Below are 22,028 nucleotides of genomic sequence, written 5' to 3'. Positions count from 1 at the left end.
GGCAAGAGCCGGAGAACAGAATTTACGGAGCATCTGACAAAACAGAGGGGCTTTGTGGTGAGGAACGAGCCTTCTCATGGAAACACGCAGCGCAGTTGCAGCAGGAACGTTGCTCTCGCCTCCAGGATGTTATTTCTGGCTGCAGCCAGTGAGACATGGAGTGCCCCCCCCCCCCCAGTCACCACCGGCTCTCTGGAGGCTGCCAGGGTTTCAGAGGACTTGGGGCACCTGTGGGAGCGATGAAGGTGGTGTGGGAGGGAAAATGCAGCCAAAGAAGCTGGGCATCCTCCCAGGTGGTGATGGCAGCCCCGGTGCAGGGCACGGGAAGGCGGGCAGGGGCCAGGAGGGACCAAACCGGCCCCAGACCCCTGGGTCAGGAGGTGCAGCCCCAGGCGCGGCTCACGCAGTTTCGGGCCATGGGGAACACCAGCACGGCTCTGGCGGGAGGCAGGAGCTTGTCATGATCCCGGGATGAAGCTCCTCATCGAGCAGAAGCAGCAGCAGGTCAGGTTCAGCTCCTGCACCAGGCTCTCAGCACCATTCCGACAGGCACACGTAGCACCTGAGGTGGGAGGACACAATCCTGCAGGGGTGCAGGGTCAGCATCCGGCTCAGCACCTCCTTAAGGATGAACCCCAGGCTGGCGTCAGCCACACACCCTGCCCTGGACGTCCTCCCTCTCCGGGACCACGAATGCTCCTGGGCATCGCGCCCCTGCCCCCCGCTAGTGATGCAGAAGGCTCACTGGGGGGGACAGAGTCAGACAGGAGGGGCGAGGACCCCTTTCCTTGCTTCTCCAAAACCAAGACAGGCTTCTGGCTCACTTTCAAATTAGGTTTTTAATTAAATAAATAACGGTGAGGGGTCTTCAAGGCAGTATCACTTCACAGTGTAGGGCTTGGGGGAGGGGAAGGGGGAGGGGGGAAAAAAAAAATCCAGCATTGGGAGCGGCTCAAAGTGAATGTGCTTTGTAAGAAGGAAAAAGAAAACCCCAGCAAAAAACCAAAAACCAAGCCTCCTCCCCAAGTGACTCCCCCTCCCTGTCCCAGCCCTTTTCATCCCTCTCCCGTAAAGTTACATGGAAAAAGCGCCGCGCTCATGTTGAAAGACCCCATGCGAATCTGTAAACAACACTGAAGAACATAAATAAGAGAGATTTCTGCCTCCCCCGGCCTCCCCTCTCCTTTCGTTAGGGCTTGAAACAAACCAAAGGGGGGAAAAAAAAAAGAAAAAAAAAAAAAGATGGTTTCAGGAAAACTAAGAATGTTCTTGGCTGATGGAAAGGAGATGCCAAGGCCTGGCCCTCCCTGGGAGGGCTGCCTGTGCTCTCACCCTGCCTCCTCTTCCCCTTTCAGCCAAGGAGCTTCCTCTCCCCCAGAAAAGGGGAATCACAGCCTGGGCAGTTCCACTATGGACCAGGCACTCATATTTGCTTTCCGTTTCCAGCACCTGGGAGCAACTGGAGGGGAGATCTCCGGCTACCGCGTCTGGATGCCAAAGCAATGCCTGGCCAAGGCAGCCGCGCGTGGCTGGAGCTCAGCACCTCTCAGCAGAGCTGGCCAGGGACCGAAACAACCCCCTGCTAATGCATGCAAAAGCCAGGTCTGGGGCTTTGAAGATGAGAGACGAGGTCTGATCCTGTCATCCCGTGAAGCTGCCCGACGCTGTCTCTGTGCTCCTGCTGCAGGGCTGAGCACAACTTCATAGGGCTGGGGAAAGAGGAGGACGCGGGCTAATGGTTTTATTTCCAAATCCACTGGCAGCAGAACCAACTGCAGGATCACAGCCCGGAGGCCTCTACCAAAACAAGCAAAATACCTCAACCCAAACCCCTTCCCAAATGCAGAAAATGGCTGGAGGAAGGGAACATCTGCATCAGAGCCTTGCCCAGCAAGTCAGCAGACAGCATGCCCTGCACGGAAAAAAGGGGAATGAGAACATGCGGATTTAAGCCAGTGGCAAACCCCAGACCTGGAACACACCCGGGAAGCGAAGCAGCTCCGGACTCCAGCACACCCACACACATGCCACTGTGGCGCTCTGCAGAGCAGCTGGCCACCTCGCTGCCATGGAAGCCACCCTTGTCACCTCCTTGAACGTTGCTAATGGCAGTAAAGACACATTTTCCTCTCAGAAAACAGAGAGCTTTTTCTGTGATGCAGAAAGGGGCAGGGATGCCCAGGGACTGGCGTGCTCCCCTGCCTGGGGCTCCATGCTAGCCCTGGTGTCCTGGCCTTGGTGCCCTGGCAGCCGAGCAACCTCCTCCCACAGCTGACAAATTGTCTGAACAAGCTGTGGAGCGGCAGACATTTTCATCTGCGTTTTACCCTCCTGTACTGCTGCAGTCAGCAAGGCTCAAGTCGTTCACTGCCAGCAACAGAAGCGGCAGCACTGCACCACTGGGGCCAACATCACCGTGGGTCTAGAAACTCCCTTTCCTCCCCATGCTCCACAGCCCAGCACTACAAGGGAAGGCGAGGAGGACCTGAGTGCACCCAGTGCCGCTGCACCACGCAGAATCCCTTCCCCAAGACCTGCCTCTTCTGCCAAAGGGCTGGACCAGGCCACATCCCACCTGCAGCTGGTGGGAGAGCAGGCAGGTAGACATGTAGAGCAGCAAGAGGTTTGAAAACCGCAGTGTGCGTGCCTGTCACGGCCCACACCTCAGGAGTGCCCGGTAGCTGTTGGGAGGGGAACGGGGAGAACCACCTCTGTTGCAACACACTATCTGTGGGTGAAGTGCCAAGACTCCTCATCTTCCTTTGGCATCACCATGCCCATCTCTGCAGTTCAACTGCCCCTCAGCCTCCATGGACGGTGCTCCCTGTGGGTTTCCTAAGCTCTTGGACCTCCAGACTGCATCCTCAGTCCCAGCCCCCAAAGCGCCAGTGATACATCCCTGCTGTTCTCCAAGCATCTCTGCACTCAGACTGTCCCACTGGGGCCAAGGGATGTCTCTCCCGTCCTGAGGCAGGGACTATTTAAACAGCCTGGCATTACCTGGGGTGACATGTGGTCAACAAAACAGGGGGTGATGAACCGCTCCCCCCCCCCCCCCCCCCCCCCACTAAAGCCAGCCACCAGCTTTGCGTGATTGTGTCAGAACACACTGGAGCAGAAAGGTGTTTGGTTTCACTGCAGCCTTGGATCAAGGAGGATGGAAAGACAGATTCTGACCAACAGCTCCAAACTGTCCCTACGGAACAGCGGAAGTTCCAGGATTTGACTCAGTCAGGTCAAAGTCCTTGCTGGGTCTGTGACAAGTTTGTGACTGGAAATTCTCACTGTGACAAAGGCTCTGACCGAGCCACAGGTGCTGGGCAAGCCTGATGAGCAGTCAGAAAACTATTTACATCTCCAATGCCAATGAGGCCAAAATCTGTGACCGATAAGGACACTTGCGCAGGGGCCACCACTGCCTCTGGGTCTCTGTCCAAATCCACAGGGCCAGCAATTAAAGGCAAACCCTCATTAATGTCTGCAGGGAGAGTGAAGTCCATGGTTATCGTCTCACCAGAGCTCTGCAACGTCTCCTGCTTCTCTGCTAGTGCTGGTCCTGCCAGCGGCAAAGCGTAGAGCCCCGACTCCGAGGGGTTGACAGCATGTTGCGTGCAGGAAGCTGAGATGGCGCCTGAGGACGTCTCCTCCGTGGGGTCGAAGGAGCAATTTGTCTCGGAAGGAGTACTGCACTCATAGCCCTGCCCCGATTCACTCATGCTGCCCAGGCTGCAGACTGTGCTCTCCACGCTCAGGGGCTCTGCACACCGCGAAGGAGGGAAAGGTGGGAGATGGACAGACAGGGAAGAAGAAAGGGTAGGGGACAGCAAAGGAAAGAAAGCTCGAGTGAGTCCGTTGTGTACAAAACCAACCCAGCAGCCAGTTCAGTCTCACCCGATTACAACAGCATTTGTTTGATGGCACAAATGTTTCTTTATTATAGCAACCAAGATCCCTGCCAGCATGTACCAAAGAAAGGCAAGATGCAGACAGCAGATGGAAGGCCATCAGTGTTTCTATGGAAATCCAAGGAAATCTCACAGAGACACTCCAGGATAAGCCAAATCCCAAAACCTACCCCCTCATGCCAACAGCCCCTGGGAGATGCCTACACAAAGCCCTCATCTGCCGTAGGATGGTGAGGGAATGGAACCATTTCAGGCTCCCTGGGAGCCTTCTCACAGCCAGCTCTCTGCAGGCAGTTGGCAGGTACGGCCTGACTTCTGATGCCTTAAACCAGCCTCCAGAGGAGCTGCCTGTGTCTGCTGTGTCTGTGTGCGTTAGCGCATCGGAAGTGCCTAACTCAGGTGCCCGAAGTTAGCGCAAATCCTTTTGCTTTGGGAATGACTTAGGCCACCCCTCCAAACCCGAAGCAGGAACAACTGGTTTTAAGTCACTACTGGTCAATGTAAAGACAGACAAATCTCCTTTACTCACACCAAAATCTGCCCAGGGCTGGTTATTTGTCACAGGGCAGAGTGAGCACACTGGCAAGGTGCGGGGAGAAGAGCAACAGCAGGATAATGCCAACAGGAGAGAGGCAAAGGAGGGTCTGTGCCGCTGAGTAAGGGAGACCAGTTACCCCTGGGGCAAACAGAAGAAAGGCAGTTACCTGTGCTCTCTATTGCTATCTGATCTTGACCAAAGCGAGGATCCAGGCAGCCAGTTGCCGAGGGAATTGGCGGGGAGCTCCGAGAACGACTGGTGTTTTCTACTTCACCCCCATCCAAGTCATTGTCGGTGTAATCCCTGTGGGAAAAGACAGATAACACTGCCACCACCTGTTAAGCAGAGAGATGCAGGCAGAGAAAACTGACTGGGATTAAAACCCAGCAACAAATAAAGCAACAGGACTGTAGAGACCTCACTAGCACGAGCATCCATCCCTTCTCGCTCTGCAGAGCGCAATCTGGAGTCTGCTCGGAGGCGATCGCGGTTAACTCAGCGTGGCTAAAACCAGCCCATGATAAACCAGAATGGGCTCTGCAGCTTTCCAAAACAAAGAGCTCTAGCCCCCAGCTCTCTATGAGCCTCAGCCCCTTCCAAAGTGAAATAAATGGTCAAATGTTCTCCCCAGGGAACAGCCAGCTTCACAGAACGACTGCAGTGGGCTGTGGCAATGTTAGTATGCCAGCACAGAGCAAGCGATGAAGAAAAATATCTTCCTGCCCTGGGGGGATTGGAGATTTCAGGTATTTCCCTGTCTTGCAAAAAAAAAAATCTAAGATTCCATCTAATGTTTTTAATTGATTCAACTTAAATAATTCATTTTGACCTTTTAAAACATTCCAGTTTCAGCCTTTTCGAAAAGTATTTTCTGTAATTAGCACACATTTCAAGATGAAGAATTTGCCTCAAAGGGTGGCAGCAGGGCAATCAATTAATTCAGGTTCCAAACCACCAGAAATAAGTGTATTTTTGAACTTAAAAAGCTCCCTTCCCAAAACCTCCTTGAACTGAGTTACTTCTCCAGGTCAGCCCTGAATCCCTGAGAATGCATTTGTCTGAAACAAAACCGTATTTTCTGACACAAGGTAGTCCACATACGAGCAAATAATTGCTTTATCTTCCCTCCCCACACCGACAGTGTTTATGTTCTCAGAATATCCAGTGCACCCCTCCACGCTCCCACCCAAGAAACCTTCTAGAGCAGCAAGTGCAGTCTTTTAAGCGGAGGTGCTCTGCAGCAGGAATCTTCACTGGGAGGTTAATATTACTAATTTTAGTGTGAGAATATTCCACGCACGTGGCTCCAGGGTGGAGGACGTACTTCTTCCTTCCTAAACGAGTCTGCTGAGTGAAGTAGTCATAGCGCTCTGATTTTTTCCACATGTAGTAATACTCCACACACTCGCCCACTGACCGGGTACGGACCTGAGGAGAAACATCAGTCAGAATGCCACGCGCCCAGGATGGAGCTCACGGAGCAAGGACTATTCTCCCATTTAATCAGCACAGAAAATTAAGTGCATTACAGAAATTTACATTGCTATGGACACATCTACACTGCGGAACAGAAGCACATACTGAGATTTCCAAGGTGGTAATCGGCCAGAGAAAGAACTCCCCATAGTGCACAGCTGTTCTTGCAGACCCCAGTGCAGGTTCACACACGGTGCGTTCGTGCAGGACCTTCCTGCGCTTCCAGTAGCACACTTAACATCAAGAGAGCAAACCTGCATCGGTTTTCACTGGCCAGCATCAACATGCCCACAATTAATCAGCGGTAGAACTGGACTCTCTGGTTCGGACAACTCCCAGCACAGCAGCATATGTCCTGGGGCTCAGCTCTCCCTACAACAGCACCTTTCACTCTAGAGGACCCCAGGGGACTTTACAAAACATCCACATGCTCAACTCACTCATTCACAGAAGTACTGCAAGGGCTGAGAGTTTGGAAAGAACTTTTGAGACTCCAGAAAGGGCTAATCAGTAATTAACTGACATCACTCATGCAGGTCAGTGTTGTTTGTGACTTCTCTCACCTGGAAAATAAGGCAGAGCAGGGCAGTGAACAGCCCATCACCTGCGAGCATGAGTCAACACAAAGCCTGGGATTGGAACTCAACAGTCCTGAACTTCCTGCATTAGCCGAGGCTCAAAACATACCTCCAGTGCAAATGCACGTGCCTCCTTCCCCTTCTCTTAGTGGGATGCAGGGGTGAGTGTTCTTACCTTGTTTGCTTGGATAAGATGAAAGTTTTTCCCATGGACCCTGAAGCCATGTTCAAAATTTCTACATTCTTCCTCACTCCAGGCACAAAGCTCATCTATAGCAGAAAGAAACAAGAGTTGTAGGAGACGTACAGCATCGAAAAAGAGTTACGTGTGCCTTAATGTTTGGGGGAGAACCCAAATAAGGGGGAGGGGGTGTGTGTCTCACCTCTGATGACCTTCACATTGAACCGTAACCTCCGCAGTGCCTCTTCTGCATTGAAGTTGCATTTAACCAGTTCATACAAAGCCTAGGAAGCAGAAGAAAATTACTCACAGCACGTATCTGAGCGACACACCGCCAACCAACCCGCTCATGACTCATGTTTGTCTCTTAAAACTTATTTTTCCCAGGAGCCACTCCGCCACTAACCCCAGCTTGACTACGGGCATAGATTATTCCACTTTTCAAGGCACTGGGGATTACAAACCCTGGCCGTGAGAAGACGCAGCTCTACCAGCAGCTCTGCAGATTACAGGCGCGCCTCTGCGTTCCTGCAGACTTACTGCGAGAATCTCGCCTGGCTAGCTCAAAGGAAACATGACTGCTCTGAAGTTCCTTAGCCAAATGTCTGATCTCTGCTGGCTTCGGAGAGGAATTAAGACAACGCTACAGAGGACAGATCCAAAAGGATGGTCCTGCTGCAAGCTCTGGCTCAGAGTCTGGGATATAGTACCTGTTCTCCACTTACCCACTCTGTTACACGCTTTCTGCAAACATCTGTTACCGTGTTGGAAGAAGCTAGACAGGCCTATGGTCCGATCCACCACAGCCTTTTCCAGTCTTCCCAACAGGAAAGAAGCCTCCCCTGCCTACCTGCTCGTTGTCCTTCACCACCTCTCCTTCTGGCAGGCTGCTGCTAGACAGCTCATCCCATCGCCGCTTCACTGCGCGGTAGAGGAACTCTTCAACCTCTCTTTCGGGGAGTATGTTTGGGTCCCAAAGCAGCTGATCTTCATTCTCATAGGCTAACAGAAAAAGCACTGAAATAAGATAATCAAACAGAGAATTCTGCTGCTTTTGAGAAATGGTCTGCGTATACGGTGCATGGGAGAGACAGGAGGAGGGAGGGAATCTTTGCTTGGTACTCCAGCCTGGCACTAGAGATGATGCTGTGAAGGTACTGCGTTTTCCCTCTTCGTTTTACAAGCAGATAAGCTTAATACTCTTTATATCTCTTAGAGCCCTAAGCACAGGCTCAGCTTGCTTCCACTTCTTCAGAAGGGTTGGTTGACAACATTTTTGTTACCACGTTCTCTAAGATTGTTGCTTCGATTCATTAATCCTGGCAACTAAAAAGCCCTTGGTTCTGCGGTGTCTTTTCTAGCACACAGTAAATAAAAAGAAGGGGGAGGCGAAGACAGCTTTGAGCTACAACCCCCACCGAGGCTCAAGACCCTCTTCCTCCCTATTCTAGACACAAAACTAAGCAGCAGCAAGGCTGTCCCTCCCCTGTAATGCTCCTCCACGAGCTGCTCCACCCACCAGAACAGTAGGAGCACACTACATCACTAAGTGATTTTTGTCCCTTTCAGCTTTCAGGGCTCTTACTCCGGCACACAACAATGCAGGGAGATGTTTAATAACAACACAGAAGAAAGCAAGATGACTCCACAGTAGAGAATAATCAGAAACGTTGATATGTCTCTATTTGGATAAAAATGTTGGCACCCTCTGTAGTTAACTTGTTTCTACAGGCAAGGGAACCAACTCTTCTGCCCTGTAGAATCACTAAAATCAGGTCAGAGGCACTACAGACATGGCATGAAAGACCCCCACCGGGATCTGCTGTCACTTTCCTCTCATTTCACGTTGATGCAAACATACAGGTTATCGAAATCGTGCGCTAAATCTGTGGCCTTCAGTACAGAAAGCTGACAGCACTGACGAAAGGTTGACAGCGAAAAGTTCTGAGAACTATATTGGGTAAACCTGAAACAGCACCTGCAAAACTAGTCACTTTTATCTCCTTTAACTAATTTGTTCAGTCTGTTAGGATAGAAGAACTAGGGAGGAAGCAAGTAATTTCTAAAGAAGGGGCTTTCTGTTAGCCACCTTCTTCAGAAACTCAACAAGCCGGTGTAGTCTTGCACTAGTTATTAGATGCAATCTGCAATCTCCATCTACTCTGCAGACATCCCATCAAATTGGAAACTGATCCGCTCCAGGGAGTACCGAATGAAAATAACTCCGGCTACTTCAGGGAGATGTCAGAGAAAAATAAATCAGAGTATCTCCAGAAGGTTATTCCTTCTCTCTGGCTCCAGTTGAGACCCTCTCCTCCAAACCTGTCACGCCAACCCAGTTTCCACGAAGTTTCTTAGCTTCGGTGGCTGCATTACTAGCCCTTTTCAAACAGGCTACTTGAAAGCTAGCTCAGGTGTAGCGGTAAATCTTGGTGTTGGCACTGAGAGGTGCCGATCCTTAAGATACAGAGCAGAACTGATGAACCAGGGCTCCATCAAATGCCCAGGCTAGCAGCCTTACATCCAAACAAGATGGGTAAACCAGGTTGCCTTACCTTTTTCACCGTGCCTGTTTAAGTGGAGGATGGGAACAGTGGCTTGGTACTGAGGTCCAACCATGATCTCCTGAAATATCACCACAGAGAAGTGGGTAAATTGAAATGGAAAATGCTCCACGCAGGCACTGCGGTGTACTTCGTGATTTACTGACTACAACACCACGAGGCTGATTTATGTAGCGATAGTCCCCACCGTCACTATTGCTTCTAGGGAGCCCTGACTATTTTATAGGGTAACTAAGAAGATTTACTACCAACCAGATGATACTTCGGGGACCTTAGGCATTTACATAGTTTTAATGTTAAAGATATACGGCAAGCAGCTAAGGCTGGAGATAAAGAAATGCAGAAGCTCTCCAGCAACCTTCACAACCAGGATGAATTCGGAAGTCTGCTCCTCTCTTTTCTAAGATGGTTCGCCCTCAGTAAATCCTGCTGGGAATATTGCACAGCATTTCACCTTTACAGGGCTACAGGCTGCAGTTTTAATTTACCAAGGTACAACAGCATTTTCCATATCTGAAGCAGAAAATACTTTCAGACACAGATTTCAAGATCGTATTAAAAAAACCCCTTTTTTAACCCACATCTGCCACCACCTTCCACAAAACACAAGGCGCTGAGCAAAAGAAAATAAAGAAAATTTCTTAGGGAAATATCACAGTGCTTTGGTGTTATGCTTTCCTCAGACTCGGGCACATTGCATTAGCTGCCCTTCCCAACACACTCAGATCATTTACCTTCTTACACTCGTTAGACGGGATGGAATCCTCCTCTGAATCCTCAGCCATGGAGGAAGCACATGGAGATGAACAGGGCTCTTTGTCTTCATCGGCAAGGAAGTTGTTTGCTTTGTGGGAAAGGAAGAGATATGGAGTTATGATATGGGGTTTTTTCTATTGCTCCATGTTCCCTCTCCTTCCCTTCCTTTTCTCTCCTAAAGTTACTTTCAGCATGGTCCGTAGTGACAACTTACCCATATTTTAATTCTCTCCTTTTGCACAAAAGGATTTGCACACTTGCCACACAGGTGGTGTGGTCCAGCCTGGGGAGTTCAGGCTCCTTCATTTTGCAGGACAACAGAAGGAATAAGATCACTTCGTGCCAAGTCTTTCTCACGCACTTTGGCTTCCCGCATACCCCAGTATTTAGAAACTGCCACAATATCTCACACCACTAGTACTACTCAATTTATTCACTTCTAGAGATATCAGATCAGGTACTGATCTTTCTGGCTGCAATTATAGCAGGTAGCAAAACAATTCTTGCTTTCTCAACGTTATGAGTTACAGCTACAGACAACTCTCCCCCCATCCCACTGCTCATCTATGCTCTATCATGTCCAACCAACGCTTGTTAACACCACTGGTACCCAGGCTTCTTTGCAGCCCCCAGAAGGAAAGTGGCAAACCTGATGTCAGGAAACTAAGTGACAAAATGAAGAAAAACATTCTTGCCCTATCCTGCATACCGCATCTAAGTAAAAACCAGTTACTTAGAAATTAGTGACACATACAGCCAGGCTGGTTTGGGAAGAGGTCCGATGCATCGTGGGATGTGACGGATGGAGTCAGATCATCAGCTGAGGACTGTGTCTCCTCCTCTTCTTCCCCTGAAAGCAAATCCTTCGCTATTTGTTCCTTTTAACAACAACAAGAAAGTGAAAAATATTTTTAAATTAAAAAAAAAATATGAGGGGGGTGAGGCCTAGAGTAAAACATTTCTGGCCAAGGATGGTCACATCCACAGATCTCCTCACCCTCCCATAGTTTGTCCAAAGACAGATTCTCTCTTACATTCCCCACCACCCCTACATTATTTTCCCTAGAAGCCCTTCTACAAGTGTCAAAAGCAGCTTCTTATGGAAGCCAGAGAGAGGACAGGCAAGTGGCTGTTTCTGCAAAGCTCCACGTAGAGCAAGTATCTCAGAGATCCTGGAAGAAAAAAAAAAAAAGCTTTCTAGACTTCAGCTAGAACAGGAGGAGCCATAGCTTCACCTGGGAAGATACAAACCCTCCCTGACTCTCCAAAGATCCACACCTACGTGCAAAGACTTGTAACCCAAGTTCCAGAAAGAGTTTTTACAGTGCTCTTTTTAAAGCAGTTACCCTTTCTCCAGTCTCCTCTAAACTCTCTCCATTCACATTTCTGCACCTGGTGTTCCTCCCCTGGACACCAGAACTAGGCAAGCCCCTTCCCTAGTCAGAACTAGTCAAACCCCACCTGAAAAGAGCTACTAGATGCCTTGAGCTCTAAGACAGCACAGTAACCTACAGCGCAGGCTAAGAGCGTACACCCAAGCAGACAGCTGCTCTTACCTTGTCCAGAGTCATATCTGGGAGATTTGGAGCAATATCATTGCTCTCGCTGTCCTGTTCCGAGATGGGATCAGATGCCTCATAGCCATAAAGTGCAAGCAGCTCCTCAAATGGCATTTCACTGCTCTGAGCGAGAGGAGGACAAAGCTTCATCAGGAACAGAACAGTCACCAAGTACAGCGAACACAGAGGTATGCAGGGGCAGTCAAGGCATCTCTGCTCTTCTGGGGGCTCTGAACTGCCTCGGGTAATGCTGCATCATGAAGGAGGCATGGTCTGTCAGGACCTACCATAACCTGTTCTTCTCAAAGGTATGGAGAAGCCAGGAACTTTCACTCCAAAGCAATACAGTCAAGGGAATTTAAAAAATACATTTATTTTTTTACACTAGATTTCATGCTGGTGAAGAGACGCCAGACACAGACAAAGAAGCAAATCCCTACGTTAGTCTTGTGCCTGACCTGAAGAGACAGTCTCTGTCACCAAGAACACGCTTTGTGTTCCACCAAGGTCTCCATGGGACCACGCACGAGAGGACCCTATCACCTCATCTTTGCGGTTCCTCCAACTGTGAAACAGAGGCTGAACATACACCCAACAGCTGCTGGCTCTGCAGCAAGGTGAGTGAAGACCACCTCGTTAGAGTGGCTACTTGGCAGAGGAAGACTCCAAAATCTACTGCTGTCACCTGCTGTCAAAACCATTCCTTCCTACCCAAATGCAAACCTAAGGCTCGTCACCAGCTCAGCAAGTCGGAGCTGCTCACAAAGATCTTTGGTACCAGTACTGTAAAAGCAAACAAGAAAATCCAGCAGGTCATTTCCCTTCCCCTCCCTCGCTGCCTTTACCTGAGAGGCACTGAGACTCTTCTCCAGCTCTTCTAAAGACTTCTGCTTCTCCTGAGTATCATCATCTTCTTCCCTTTCTTCCCGCACACCATAGTTCTGTGAAAGGATCTCTGCTAGGTTCAGTCGGTGATCAGCTGAGCCCATTGACACAACTGCAGGGATTAGAAGAAGTTGCATACTAGCACCACGCCAGACGAAATCTTCAGCTGCAACAAAGCTTGGGACGATCCCTTCTTGTGTGTGTGCAGTCACGATAAGCCAGAGGAAGAGATTAGGTGGGAAAGGAGTGAGAGGGGCTGGGGAACACAACTGAAAGAAGTCACTCAGTGAGCGCTAAATTGCAAAGCCTGGTTCTCTGCACATTCGAGTCCCACAGCTGACTGAAAGCTGAATCTGGAGGTTTTCTGAGCATTTGTGTGTCATAACACGTGAATGCACACTGCAGCCTTTCCTTCACCCGAGGCGTTTTTAGGATAATTACCCCTTGTTGCAAGAATGGGCAAACGGACACTTGTAGGAGCTTTGGCATCCTTAAGACTTTCCTCCTCTATCAAATGGCATGGGAATCCACCAACAGGTTTGGCAGATGTCAGAAGGAGAAGGGAACAGACAGGCTGATCCCAGGAGCCTTGTTTCCTCTGGAAACCAGACCAAGAAACGGAGGCATACTTAAACTGTGGCTACCTGCTGCACTCTGAAGGCCAGGCTCTCCGGGACATAGACTGCGGGCTGGGTATGGCACCACCCTCGGACTCTGCCTGCCAACCGAGGCCTTCAAGAAAAGAGAAAAATATGGCTGAGACAACTCTTCTTAAAAATGTAACATGCCTCCAGCCGCTTAACCCCACCAGCAAATGCAGTTAACTTCATTTCAAAGCAAAAGTTAACAAAACCCACAGAAGGCAGCATGAGAAAGTGTGCTGTGCAAAACCAGCTCTAGTCAAGCGTCTTTAACAACTCCTTCCTCCGGATTCATCGCCTTCCTCTCAGTCTCTAACTGCACACGGCGGCGTGTCCATTGTATCTATTTGATCTTCAAACACTCCACTAATTATTTATCCTCTCACCAGTTTAAGACCTCAGATTTTTACAGCTTACACCTTCACTTAAAAGAAGGACCTTGACCCTAAGCCATTACTCTAAATACACACATCACGCTCGCTGGAGGACAGCATTTTTATGAACTGACCCACCCTCTGGAGAGGCAATCAGAAGAAGCTGGCTTCTCCCAGGCTCAGAGGGTGAAACAAAGAAATTCAGAGCCGAGCAGGCAGTGAAGGAGGCTGGTAGGACTGCGAGCGGTACAGGCGAGGTGGGGAAGGGTGAGACAGGTAGACACTGAGAACAGGCACCTGCTTTCTGGCATTCAGTGCTTGGTCAGAAGTTCAGGCAGCAGTATGGGCTGAGGCTTGGAAAATAACCCAGAACATCTGCTGCTCCTTGGGCTGCTGTACATGGAAATGCTGTTCATCAAGTTCAGTCTAGGTAGGGAGCAAGCAGGTAATTAATGATTGCCTTTGGGTGACTGAAAGCATCCAACTGCAGAAGAAAATCATACTGTCAGTCCCCCTGTCACCAACAACGTCTTTTTACGATCCTCAGCCATGCACCATCACTCCTCACCCGCTCAGCGGGAGCCAGGACATCTACAGTGCCTCAGTATGAGGCTCTTACAACTTCTTTAAGAAAACAGCTTCACATCACGATTTATCCTCTTAACAATAAAGCCAGCCCAGATTTTGGGTTCTAAGTTAGCACCTTCAGGTATTAACACATATATTGCAAAATCTGTAACGACTAGGGAGGCGGCTATTTTCTAGGTATAATTACCACAAAGATAATGGCTGGCCTGGAAGGCAGCAGAAGGTATTGCCATACAACAGAAGGACTGACAGGGAAGAAGGGGAAGGATCTGTGCAACAGCTGTGGAATTCTTGCTGCTTCCTCTACCAGGACCAGTGAAAAGAGGATGCCTCTAGTCCAACCAGCACACACGCTGCAATTCACCATCCCCGAGCGTCTGTTTATTAGCAGCAAGATAACCCCACTAGAGACCACTTTGTCTGGCTGCAGACAGAGCCCAGTGACCGTGCACATTAAAAGAAAAGGGAGGAGTTTACGGGACAACGAAAGAAGGGGATGAAAAGGATTTGGACAGCCTCCATTTTGAGGATGGTCATACTGGGAAACGGCTTCACAGCCTGGGGAAGTGTCAGTGCCCTTTTGCTGGGCTTTGCTGGAATGTGACCAAGTATAAAACTCTCTTGGGTAAATCCTTCCAAGCAAACAATCCCGGTTTCATGAAAAAAATACAGGTGTGGTCTACACTCACTCCCTCCAGTCTTGAGTGACCTGCAGAACTCTCTTTCCCAAGACAATGATCTATAAAGTGATTGTGCCTCCTTCACACAGGGATCAATAAGGAGCTGCACGTAAAAGATTTTGAAAACGAAGACTGAAACTGTTAGCAGTGGATGGGCTGGCTTGAAAAGATGTCAAGAATACTTCAGGAATGATGAGATCTTATATTAATGACCAGGTGCTAAAATGAAGAGTAATAGTCAGCACAACAGGGTGACAATTCAGTAACTAAAGCACGAGTTTTATTTCCCTGAAGCAGTAATATAGCACTAGAGCAAGTGGGAACTGTTGTGAGCTGGAGTCACCACAAAATAACTAGCGCCCAGAAAGCTGGGCTGAGAAAAGAAGAAACAAGTGACTGACAAAGCAAACGGCTCATTTCACACCCAGATTTAAACATGTGTGAAACTAAACAATCCATCAAATTATTTACAAAGCCAGACAACCACAGGAACAAGAGTCGAAGTCAAAGGAGCAGGGGAGTAAGGCAGGTCTAGCTTAAAAATGTAAATGATGACAGAGAGAATATTCCTGATTACACTGCCTGCTGATGCCACATGATGTGAAGTTATTTGTTTGAAGGTGAGGTAGCTGCAGTCTGCCACTTCAAATCCAAATATCACACAGGACGCGGAAAATGCAACAGCATCACATGCCTCAGGACGCTTAAGGCACTACCAGACACCTCCAGATCAAGAATGGTTCCTGGCCAAGGTGTAGATGCTCTTATTGCTGGTGACAGTTTTGATCACCATGAAAGGTCACAGTGGTGAACTCCATTTATTTTGACAGTGCACCACAATGCTGGAAAATGGCTCCTATATCCATGGGCCATCTGAGCTTAATCTTGGGGTGCTGGGCATGGGGAACAGATTAAATTCCCAACAGTTTCCCAACAGCTGCTTTCCTTCCATTAGTCTCTGCTTCTCAGGGAAACGAGAATGAGCTATCTCTGAAAGATGAGAACAACCTTCCTCTCAAAAGTCACACAGAGGTTGACCAATTACTTTCACATTTGGATTTCTGGATGACTCCAGCACTCCCTCAAGTCAAGTTTTTGAGCACGTGGAACAAAGCAACGGCCACGTTTTAGAAAACACAGGCAGAGGAGGAGCCTGAGCCTCCTGTACCGACAAAGCTGTTTGCCAGCGCAAGGCAGACTGTGCTTGTCCAGAGAAAACCCTTCAGGCTGAAACCACTCTGGCAAGAAAGCAAGGAAAAAGAGAGGTTTCCCTTTCCACTGTTACTGCTTTGATAACTAACGTGGTTTCCTGAGCTAGTTTAACACGTATTTCAGACTCGGCAAGAGAAGCGCTCCTTTGCCTTGTCCATATTACTTGACGTGGGTCTGTTTTCTACGAACTCCAGCTGTAGCCAGAGGGAAGTGGTATGGATGGGAGCAGGATGACAAGACACACAGGTCATCTCCCGCACTGCTCAGGAAAATCAGGGCCCCAATCACACGCTGTTGCAATGTCACAGCGGAGATACTTCCCATCTGCAAGGCAGTGATGGCTCCCAGATCCCCCCAGGATGAAGAGACCTGTGTAAGCAATGGCAACATGGTGCAGCGTGCCACAGCAGCACCTCAGTGCCTCATGTCAGCCCAACAACGTGCTGAGATAACGCTTCTTTACCGCGGCACAGACAAATGCAGCGTCCTCAGTGCTCCAGCAAAGGTAGAAGCAAAGACCAAATCTTTCTGCATGGGAGGACAGGCAGCTGGATGGCATTCTTCTCATGTAAAATGCTTAAGTACCCGGTGAAATACCCTGAAAACAAAGCTGTGACCTCAAACAAGTTGTCTCAGCTAGCGGTATTCCAAGGTCCTGCCTCTGTCAATGTCTTCCCAGTGTCCTTTTTCCGCATCGTGGTCATCACAAGGATATCGTGATAGAAACAAACCTCCGATGTGCCACGACAACCGTTACGGCAGGACGGGGATATTTTGAAGATGCGGCAAGACATGATAGGGAATGGCATCACCAACCATAAGTGTGGTGGAGCAACGGCAGCAACATTTGGGCACAATACGCCAGGACAAACACAGCGTTGCAATGGGAGAGGCGGCACCAGAGCGCGACCCCCCTTGCCCGCCTTCCCCCTCAGCGAGGGGGTTCTCCCCATCCCAGCCATCCAGATAAACTGTTCCCGCTCCCTTCCCAGCCTGCTGCCATTCCCATGTTCCCAGTTTCTGTGCTCCCCGGCTGCCCAGGCCCTGTCACTTACCTCCAGCCCTCGCGGGCCCCTCTCCAGCGGCCACTCTCCCCTCCGACCCCGGCCCCAGCGACTCCTCCGGAGTCTGTCGGACTCTGCTGTGCTGCAGCCCCAGGGGGTCCCGCTTGGCCCCCGGCTGCCGGCAGCCCCCCCAGTCCCGCCGTGCCCCCCGCCCAGCCCCCTGCCCAAAGCCCCTTCAAGCGCTTCCCCCGGCCGCGGCCCCTCCGCTGCCTGCTCCGGCGGGAGGGCAGAGCCGGTGCCGCTCCCCGGGCTCGGCCGCTGCCCCGCCAGCCCGCCCCAACTCTCCCGTCGGGTCCCGCCCAGGCTCCCCTTCCCCGGGCCGCCCGGCGCCCCTCGGGCCGCCCGGCGCCCCTCGGCCCAAGCGCCCCCGCCCCGGTGGGCCCCGCTCAGGCGGCCCGCGCCGCCCCATTCACCCCGCGGCCGTAGGACCCCGGCCTTGGGCGGCCCCGGGCTGCCGGAGCCCGGCGGGCCCCCGGTGCGCCCGCCCGGCCGGGGGAAGGCGGGAGGGGAGGCCCGGCCCGGCCCGGCGCGACCCCAGCGGCGGCTCACTCACCTCCGCCATGGCCGAGCGCGAGCGGCGGAGGGGAGGGGGCGCGGGCCCCGGATGTGGCGGCAGCCCCTCATTGGCTGCGGCGCCGCGGGGGCGGGGCAGCGCCGGGGCGGGGCCGGGTCAGGGGGCGGGGGGCGGGGGTCAGGGGGCGCCGGCGGGGCCCGGGGCGGGGGCCGGAGGCCGGGCCGGGGCTCTTCCACCCCCCCGCCGGAGCCGCCGCCAAGGGCCGCTCCCGGGAGCTCGGGCGCAGCTGCCGTCGCCTCCCGGAGCCGCCCCGTGGAGCAGCGTGGAGACGGAGGGGAGGCCGCCGCCGGCTCGCTCGGGCCCGGCGTGGCTGCGAAGGGCCGCAGAGCCCGAGCAAGTCAATACCCGGGCCCCGGGCCCGCCTTGCTGCGGAAAGGCTGTTACGGCTGAGATGGCGGGTGCCAGGCACCGGTGCCCTGGGAGCCCCCGGCGGGGACCCCTGTCCCCAGCCGCGGCACAGCCTACAGGAAAGCTGCCGTGCCAGGTCACGCCACAGAAACACGGCCACATGTGTCAGAGGCCAAAATAACGCTCACGACCACAACCAGCACTTTCTTAACCCCCAAAGTTAATTGATCACAAAGCAAGAAACAAACCTCCAGCGACCCTTGATGAGCAACTTGTTGATAAGTCACCACATCTCACTTAGTGGTCACAGATGAGGGAGCCTGGAGGTGGTCCCTGCCTTGCAAGAACCACCATGTAAACGCTCTTTCATGGTTCCTTGCTGTGGCTGCGCTCGGCGAACACCAGAGATGCACTCCTGGAAAGTTGCTTGATGTGTCTTTTCAGCCCCATTGAACTGATGATAAGCCACGTGCTTCCAGCCCGTGGTTCTCCAGCACGCTTTGTGCTTTGATGCCACACATCTCCAGGGACTCCTGTCCCTCAGGCACCTGCAGCCAGCGGGCCAGCACTTTCTTCAAGGTGTGTGTTCCTCAAGGTGTCCATTAACGAGCTGCCCATGTGAGAGCAGCAGGACATTTGCCACCAAATCTCACCATTTGATCAAATCCGATAGATCATCGTTTAACTCAAGCTGTTGCCTCTCTGGTGGCAACAAGATCTGCCTCTTGACAGCAGCGATCCGGCTGTGGAGCTGTGCCTGTGGAGGTTTTCTGAGTGCTCAGTTGCTGGGAGCAGCCTCTGCACCCCATGCCCTGGCAATTTGCTCTGTGTTGGGTTTCGCTCGCGCTTTTGAGCTCAGGAAGCAAAGTGTTATCAAGTGCTTCTGAAGTGGTGGTGGCCCTTGAGCTGAGAACCATAGCACTTCAACAGGCCTTTATTCCCTTGCACAGATCTGCCTCGTGCTTCTCAAAGGACTAACAAATTGCCCATGCTGTTTATTCAATTTAAAAAGTAACCTTGTCTCCAGCTTTCAGAGAAAGTTCGGCAAAACCTGCTGCTTTCTGCCTTGCTCCCAACAGTGCATCCAGATGTTTTGTCACCACAGAAAGCAGAAAGGCCTGGATTTGGGGTCAAGACCTGCAGGGAGTGAACCACTCCGTGGCATGAATTTTCGGGCCCTCTGCCTGTTTGCAGTTTGCTCCAGGAGCTGTCTTGCTGGTCTGCTGCATACCCAGCGTGATTGGGGAAGTGGTTCAGGTATAACTAGGGGGCTGGTTATCCACAGATCGCTGTGCCCGTCCCACGCACGCTCGGTACCCGAACCTGCGGGGACCACAGGCTGGCTGCGCAGGGTGGGCTCTTGCATGAATTCACGTTCCCACTTTGGTATTAGCTTTCCCTTGGTCTTGCAAAGCTCGCTTTGCTCTCCCCAACACTTGGAGGGAAGGATTCATTGCAGCAAATTTAATTCTTCATGACAATTGCCCGGCTCTACTCATTATGTGAGTGCTGTGCCAGGAGCTCGGCTCTACTGACCCGGAGCAGTGTCCATGCCAACTTCTGCTACTCTGTTTAGTGATTGCAGTGACAACTGCCAGGCTGAGTCTCTTCAAGCGGCTGTGCTTCCCTAAAGGAGTGGTGAAACGCTTTTCAGTCAACACTTCCATTGCCCGGTATGTTAATTTCTGTCCTCGGAGTTATCAGGCGCAGTGATTCTCCATCCTGCAGCCACCACCAGACTCTGAAGACAGCACGCAGCTTGTTCCTGGTGCTGGGCTGCAGAGCAGCTGGTGTGTAAGCAAAGGCAGCGCCACATCAGCACAGTAAATCAGACTTCTAACACCTGACATTCAGTATTTTGAAATTTTTGAAGGCCCTTAAAAGGCCTGAAGGGCATTGGAATACAGGGTAGCTTACACTCTCCGGGTTTGCAAGTGATTAGTCATGATGCTCCCACAGCATGACAAAACGTAGAAGGGTGGAGCGGCTTTGGCTGAATCCAGGGTCGATTTGCCTGCAAAATGAGGTGGACCTAGGTCTTGCCCTCCTTTCTCTCCTCTACCAGTGCTCTACCTGGTAAGCAATGCTGCTTCTAGGCAAAGCTTTACAGCCCTGAGACAAACAGCAAATACTTTTTCACCTGATATAGTTCAGCAAGGGGGTGTTTAGCCACAGGGGGTTGTAGATATAAAAAACTTTTACCTGGGTTCGAAAAGAAGTTTTGATAGGAAAAAAAAAAAAAGTTTATCAGTACTGGGGGGAAAGAACTGACCCTTGCCTAGTTTATGTCTGAATGTGTCCTGCCACAAGGCAGGCATCTGCAGAGTGAAGGGTGGTCTAAATGCAGAGGAGGTGACAGGGGTACGTATGAGCTTTGGCTCTGAAGAAATACTTGGTTTCCCGTTGGCTGTGGCTGTTAACAAACAGAAGAGCAGCCTTTAACACTTAACAAAATACTTATGAATTAAGCTTCAGAGAAGCATCAGTTTTCATGAATGCTAGATGGAGCTGTGCTACTCGCAAATAACATACTAGTTTATGTTTTCAGACAAGTGTTTATACTTGTAAACCGTGCTAGCTCCTCAGGATCCACCAGTGAACTATTTATTGCACACATACACTTTACATGGTCCTTTTCCCAGTTAGTTAAGGCAGCCCATCCACCTGAGTAAAGCCAGCTGATAGGATGGGTGGGTTAGGGTGCCACGGCACGACTACAGAGTTCCCTTCTTGTACCTATTAGCCTTCCTCCCTCCCTTCCACTTCCAGTCACCACAACCCACAAATACAATTTATTTACAGTCAAAATACTTGTTATATAATAACCTCTGCAGCGCTCACACAAATACATGCAATAGCTACAGACGTAAGCAGGTACTTTTGTGCCTGATGGTTCTATCGACCACCGGTGCCTGAGAACCCTTTACAGACGTTAGGCTGGGCTCACGGACCCCATCTCGGTGGTCCCACCGGAGCAGCTCAGGAAGCACAGACCATTTCCCTTCCGAGCTTTCTTGGCCCGTGGATTGCACAGTTGATATCTTTTGATCCTGGCATCCTGCACATCAGGGCAGTACCCAGTAACAAGCGAGCAAGTCTCACTCTTGGCTTAACACCGACAGGTCTTAACTTGGGATTCCTGCTGACCCTGTGCTAACGATTCTCCTGTGGGGTAGGCATTTGCTCTTAATTGCAATGCAGTGATGAGCTTCCTGTGGGGAATGCCCCTGTGATGTTCAATACAATTATTACTGATCTTATCCCTCTCAGGGTTGACGATACCAGAGCCCAGATACAGCAACCTGGTCCAGTCCAAAAATTCATCTTTCCGACAGTGACAAGGTCTTGGAAAGACCTTGGAGCTGAGACCTCCTGTGTGAGGCTGAGGCCTCACTGTCCACAGCATCCAGAATTACCTGCATTTACATCCCAAATGGATCGTATTTTCTCTTCCCTCCTTCTTGCATCTATAACTTTCTAAATTCACCTTCAATACCCTCTTGACCAAGTATTGATTCTGTGACGTTGCCGTGGGAGCGGGAAATTTGGTGCAGCTGCCAGGCTTGCACACTAGGGATTAGTCCTGCAAGTCAGATAACACCCAGGCTCCCATCCCATGTGCTGGAACGTAGGATGGCATCACAGGTACAGGCAGGAAGATGTAACCTGACAGCAGTTCCAATAGCCAAGTCAAGGGTTTGCAGTTACGCAGTCTTCCCGTCAGCACGGTATGCCAAATAAACCGCCGGGGGATGGTAAATCCTTTAGACGTGTCAACTTTCTGAAAAGGCCAGCGACAGGAGAACAGACAAGACATGTTTTCTTTTTCCTAGCACACTCTGCTGGTGCGATAACGGCCAGAGCTAGAGCCAAGGGGAACGGCAGAGCCATACAAAGCACCAGAGGGACCCACAGTCAGCTCGCCAGCATGTCATGCAATGTCCTCTTGCCCTTCCCAGACCACAACCTCCCTGACAGACCCTTTGCTTCGGTGATGGTGGGACCGATCCTGCACCCACTGAAGTTCCTGTAATTGAAATATATGTTGAGGGCAAGTTCCTGTCCCATGATTTCCCTACCTGACTGCTTGCATCGAAATGCTGCG

At 51.1% G+C, this 22,028-nt stretch overlaps 1 protein-coding gene across 7 annotated transcripts; it reads right to left on the bottom strand.

Annotated features, from left to right (window-relative positions):
* Positions 1–820: 820 nt before the first annotated feature.
* MIER2 (MIER family member 2) lies at positions 821–17,598 on the bottom strand. 7 transcript variants are annotated; one of them, XM_055709064.1, is made up of 14 exons: positions 17,555–17,597; positions 13,755–13,883; positions 13,087–13,174; positions 12,403–12,554; positions 11,555–11,680; positions 10,753–10,876; positions 9,977–10,086; positions 9,234–9,303; positions 7,529–7,695; positions 6,881–6,962; positions 6,673–6,767; positions 5,744–5,871; positions 4,610–4,746; positions 821–3,757 (listed from the first exon to the last, which is right to left on the bottom strand). In XM_055709064.1, exons 4-14 carry the CDS (start codon positions 12,544–12,546, stop codon positions 3,282–3,284), a joined length of 1,659 nt encoding a protein of 552 aa, XP_055565039.1. In that variant the 5' UTR covers positions 12,547–12,554; positions 13,087–13,174; positions 13,755–13,883; positions 17,555–17,597; the 3' UTR covers positions 821–3,281. The 7 variants fall into 7 exon arrangements, with proteins under 7 accessions (XP_055565039.1, XP_055565036.1, XP_055565038.1 ...); XM_055709061.1 differs by lacking the exon at positions 13,755–13,883 and having other exon boundaries at positions 17,555–17,592; XM_055709063.1 differs by lacking the exon at positions 13,755–13,883 and having other exon boundaries at positions 5,768–5,871; positions 17,555–17,592.
* Between the last annotated feature and the right edge of the window lie 4,430 nt (positions 17,599–22,028).

Source organism: Falco cherrug, chromosome 4, assembly GCF_023634085.1.
Source record: "Falco cherrug isolate bFalChe1 chromosome 4, bFalChe1.pri, whole genome shotgun sequence".
Classification (NCBI taxonomy): Eukaryota; Metazoa; Chordata; class Aves; order Falconiformes; family Falconidae; genus Falco; species Falco cherrug.
Note: the sequence above shows the minus strand (reverse complement) of the source record. Positions and strands in the feature narration are given on the sequence as shown.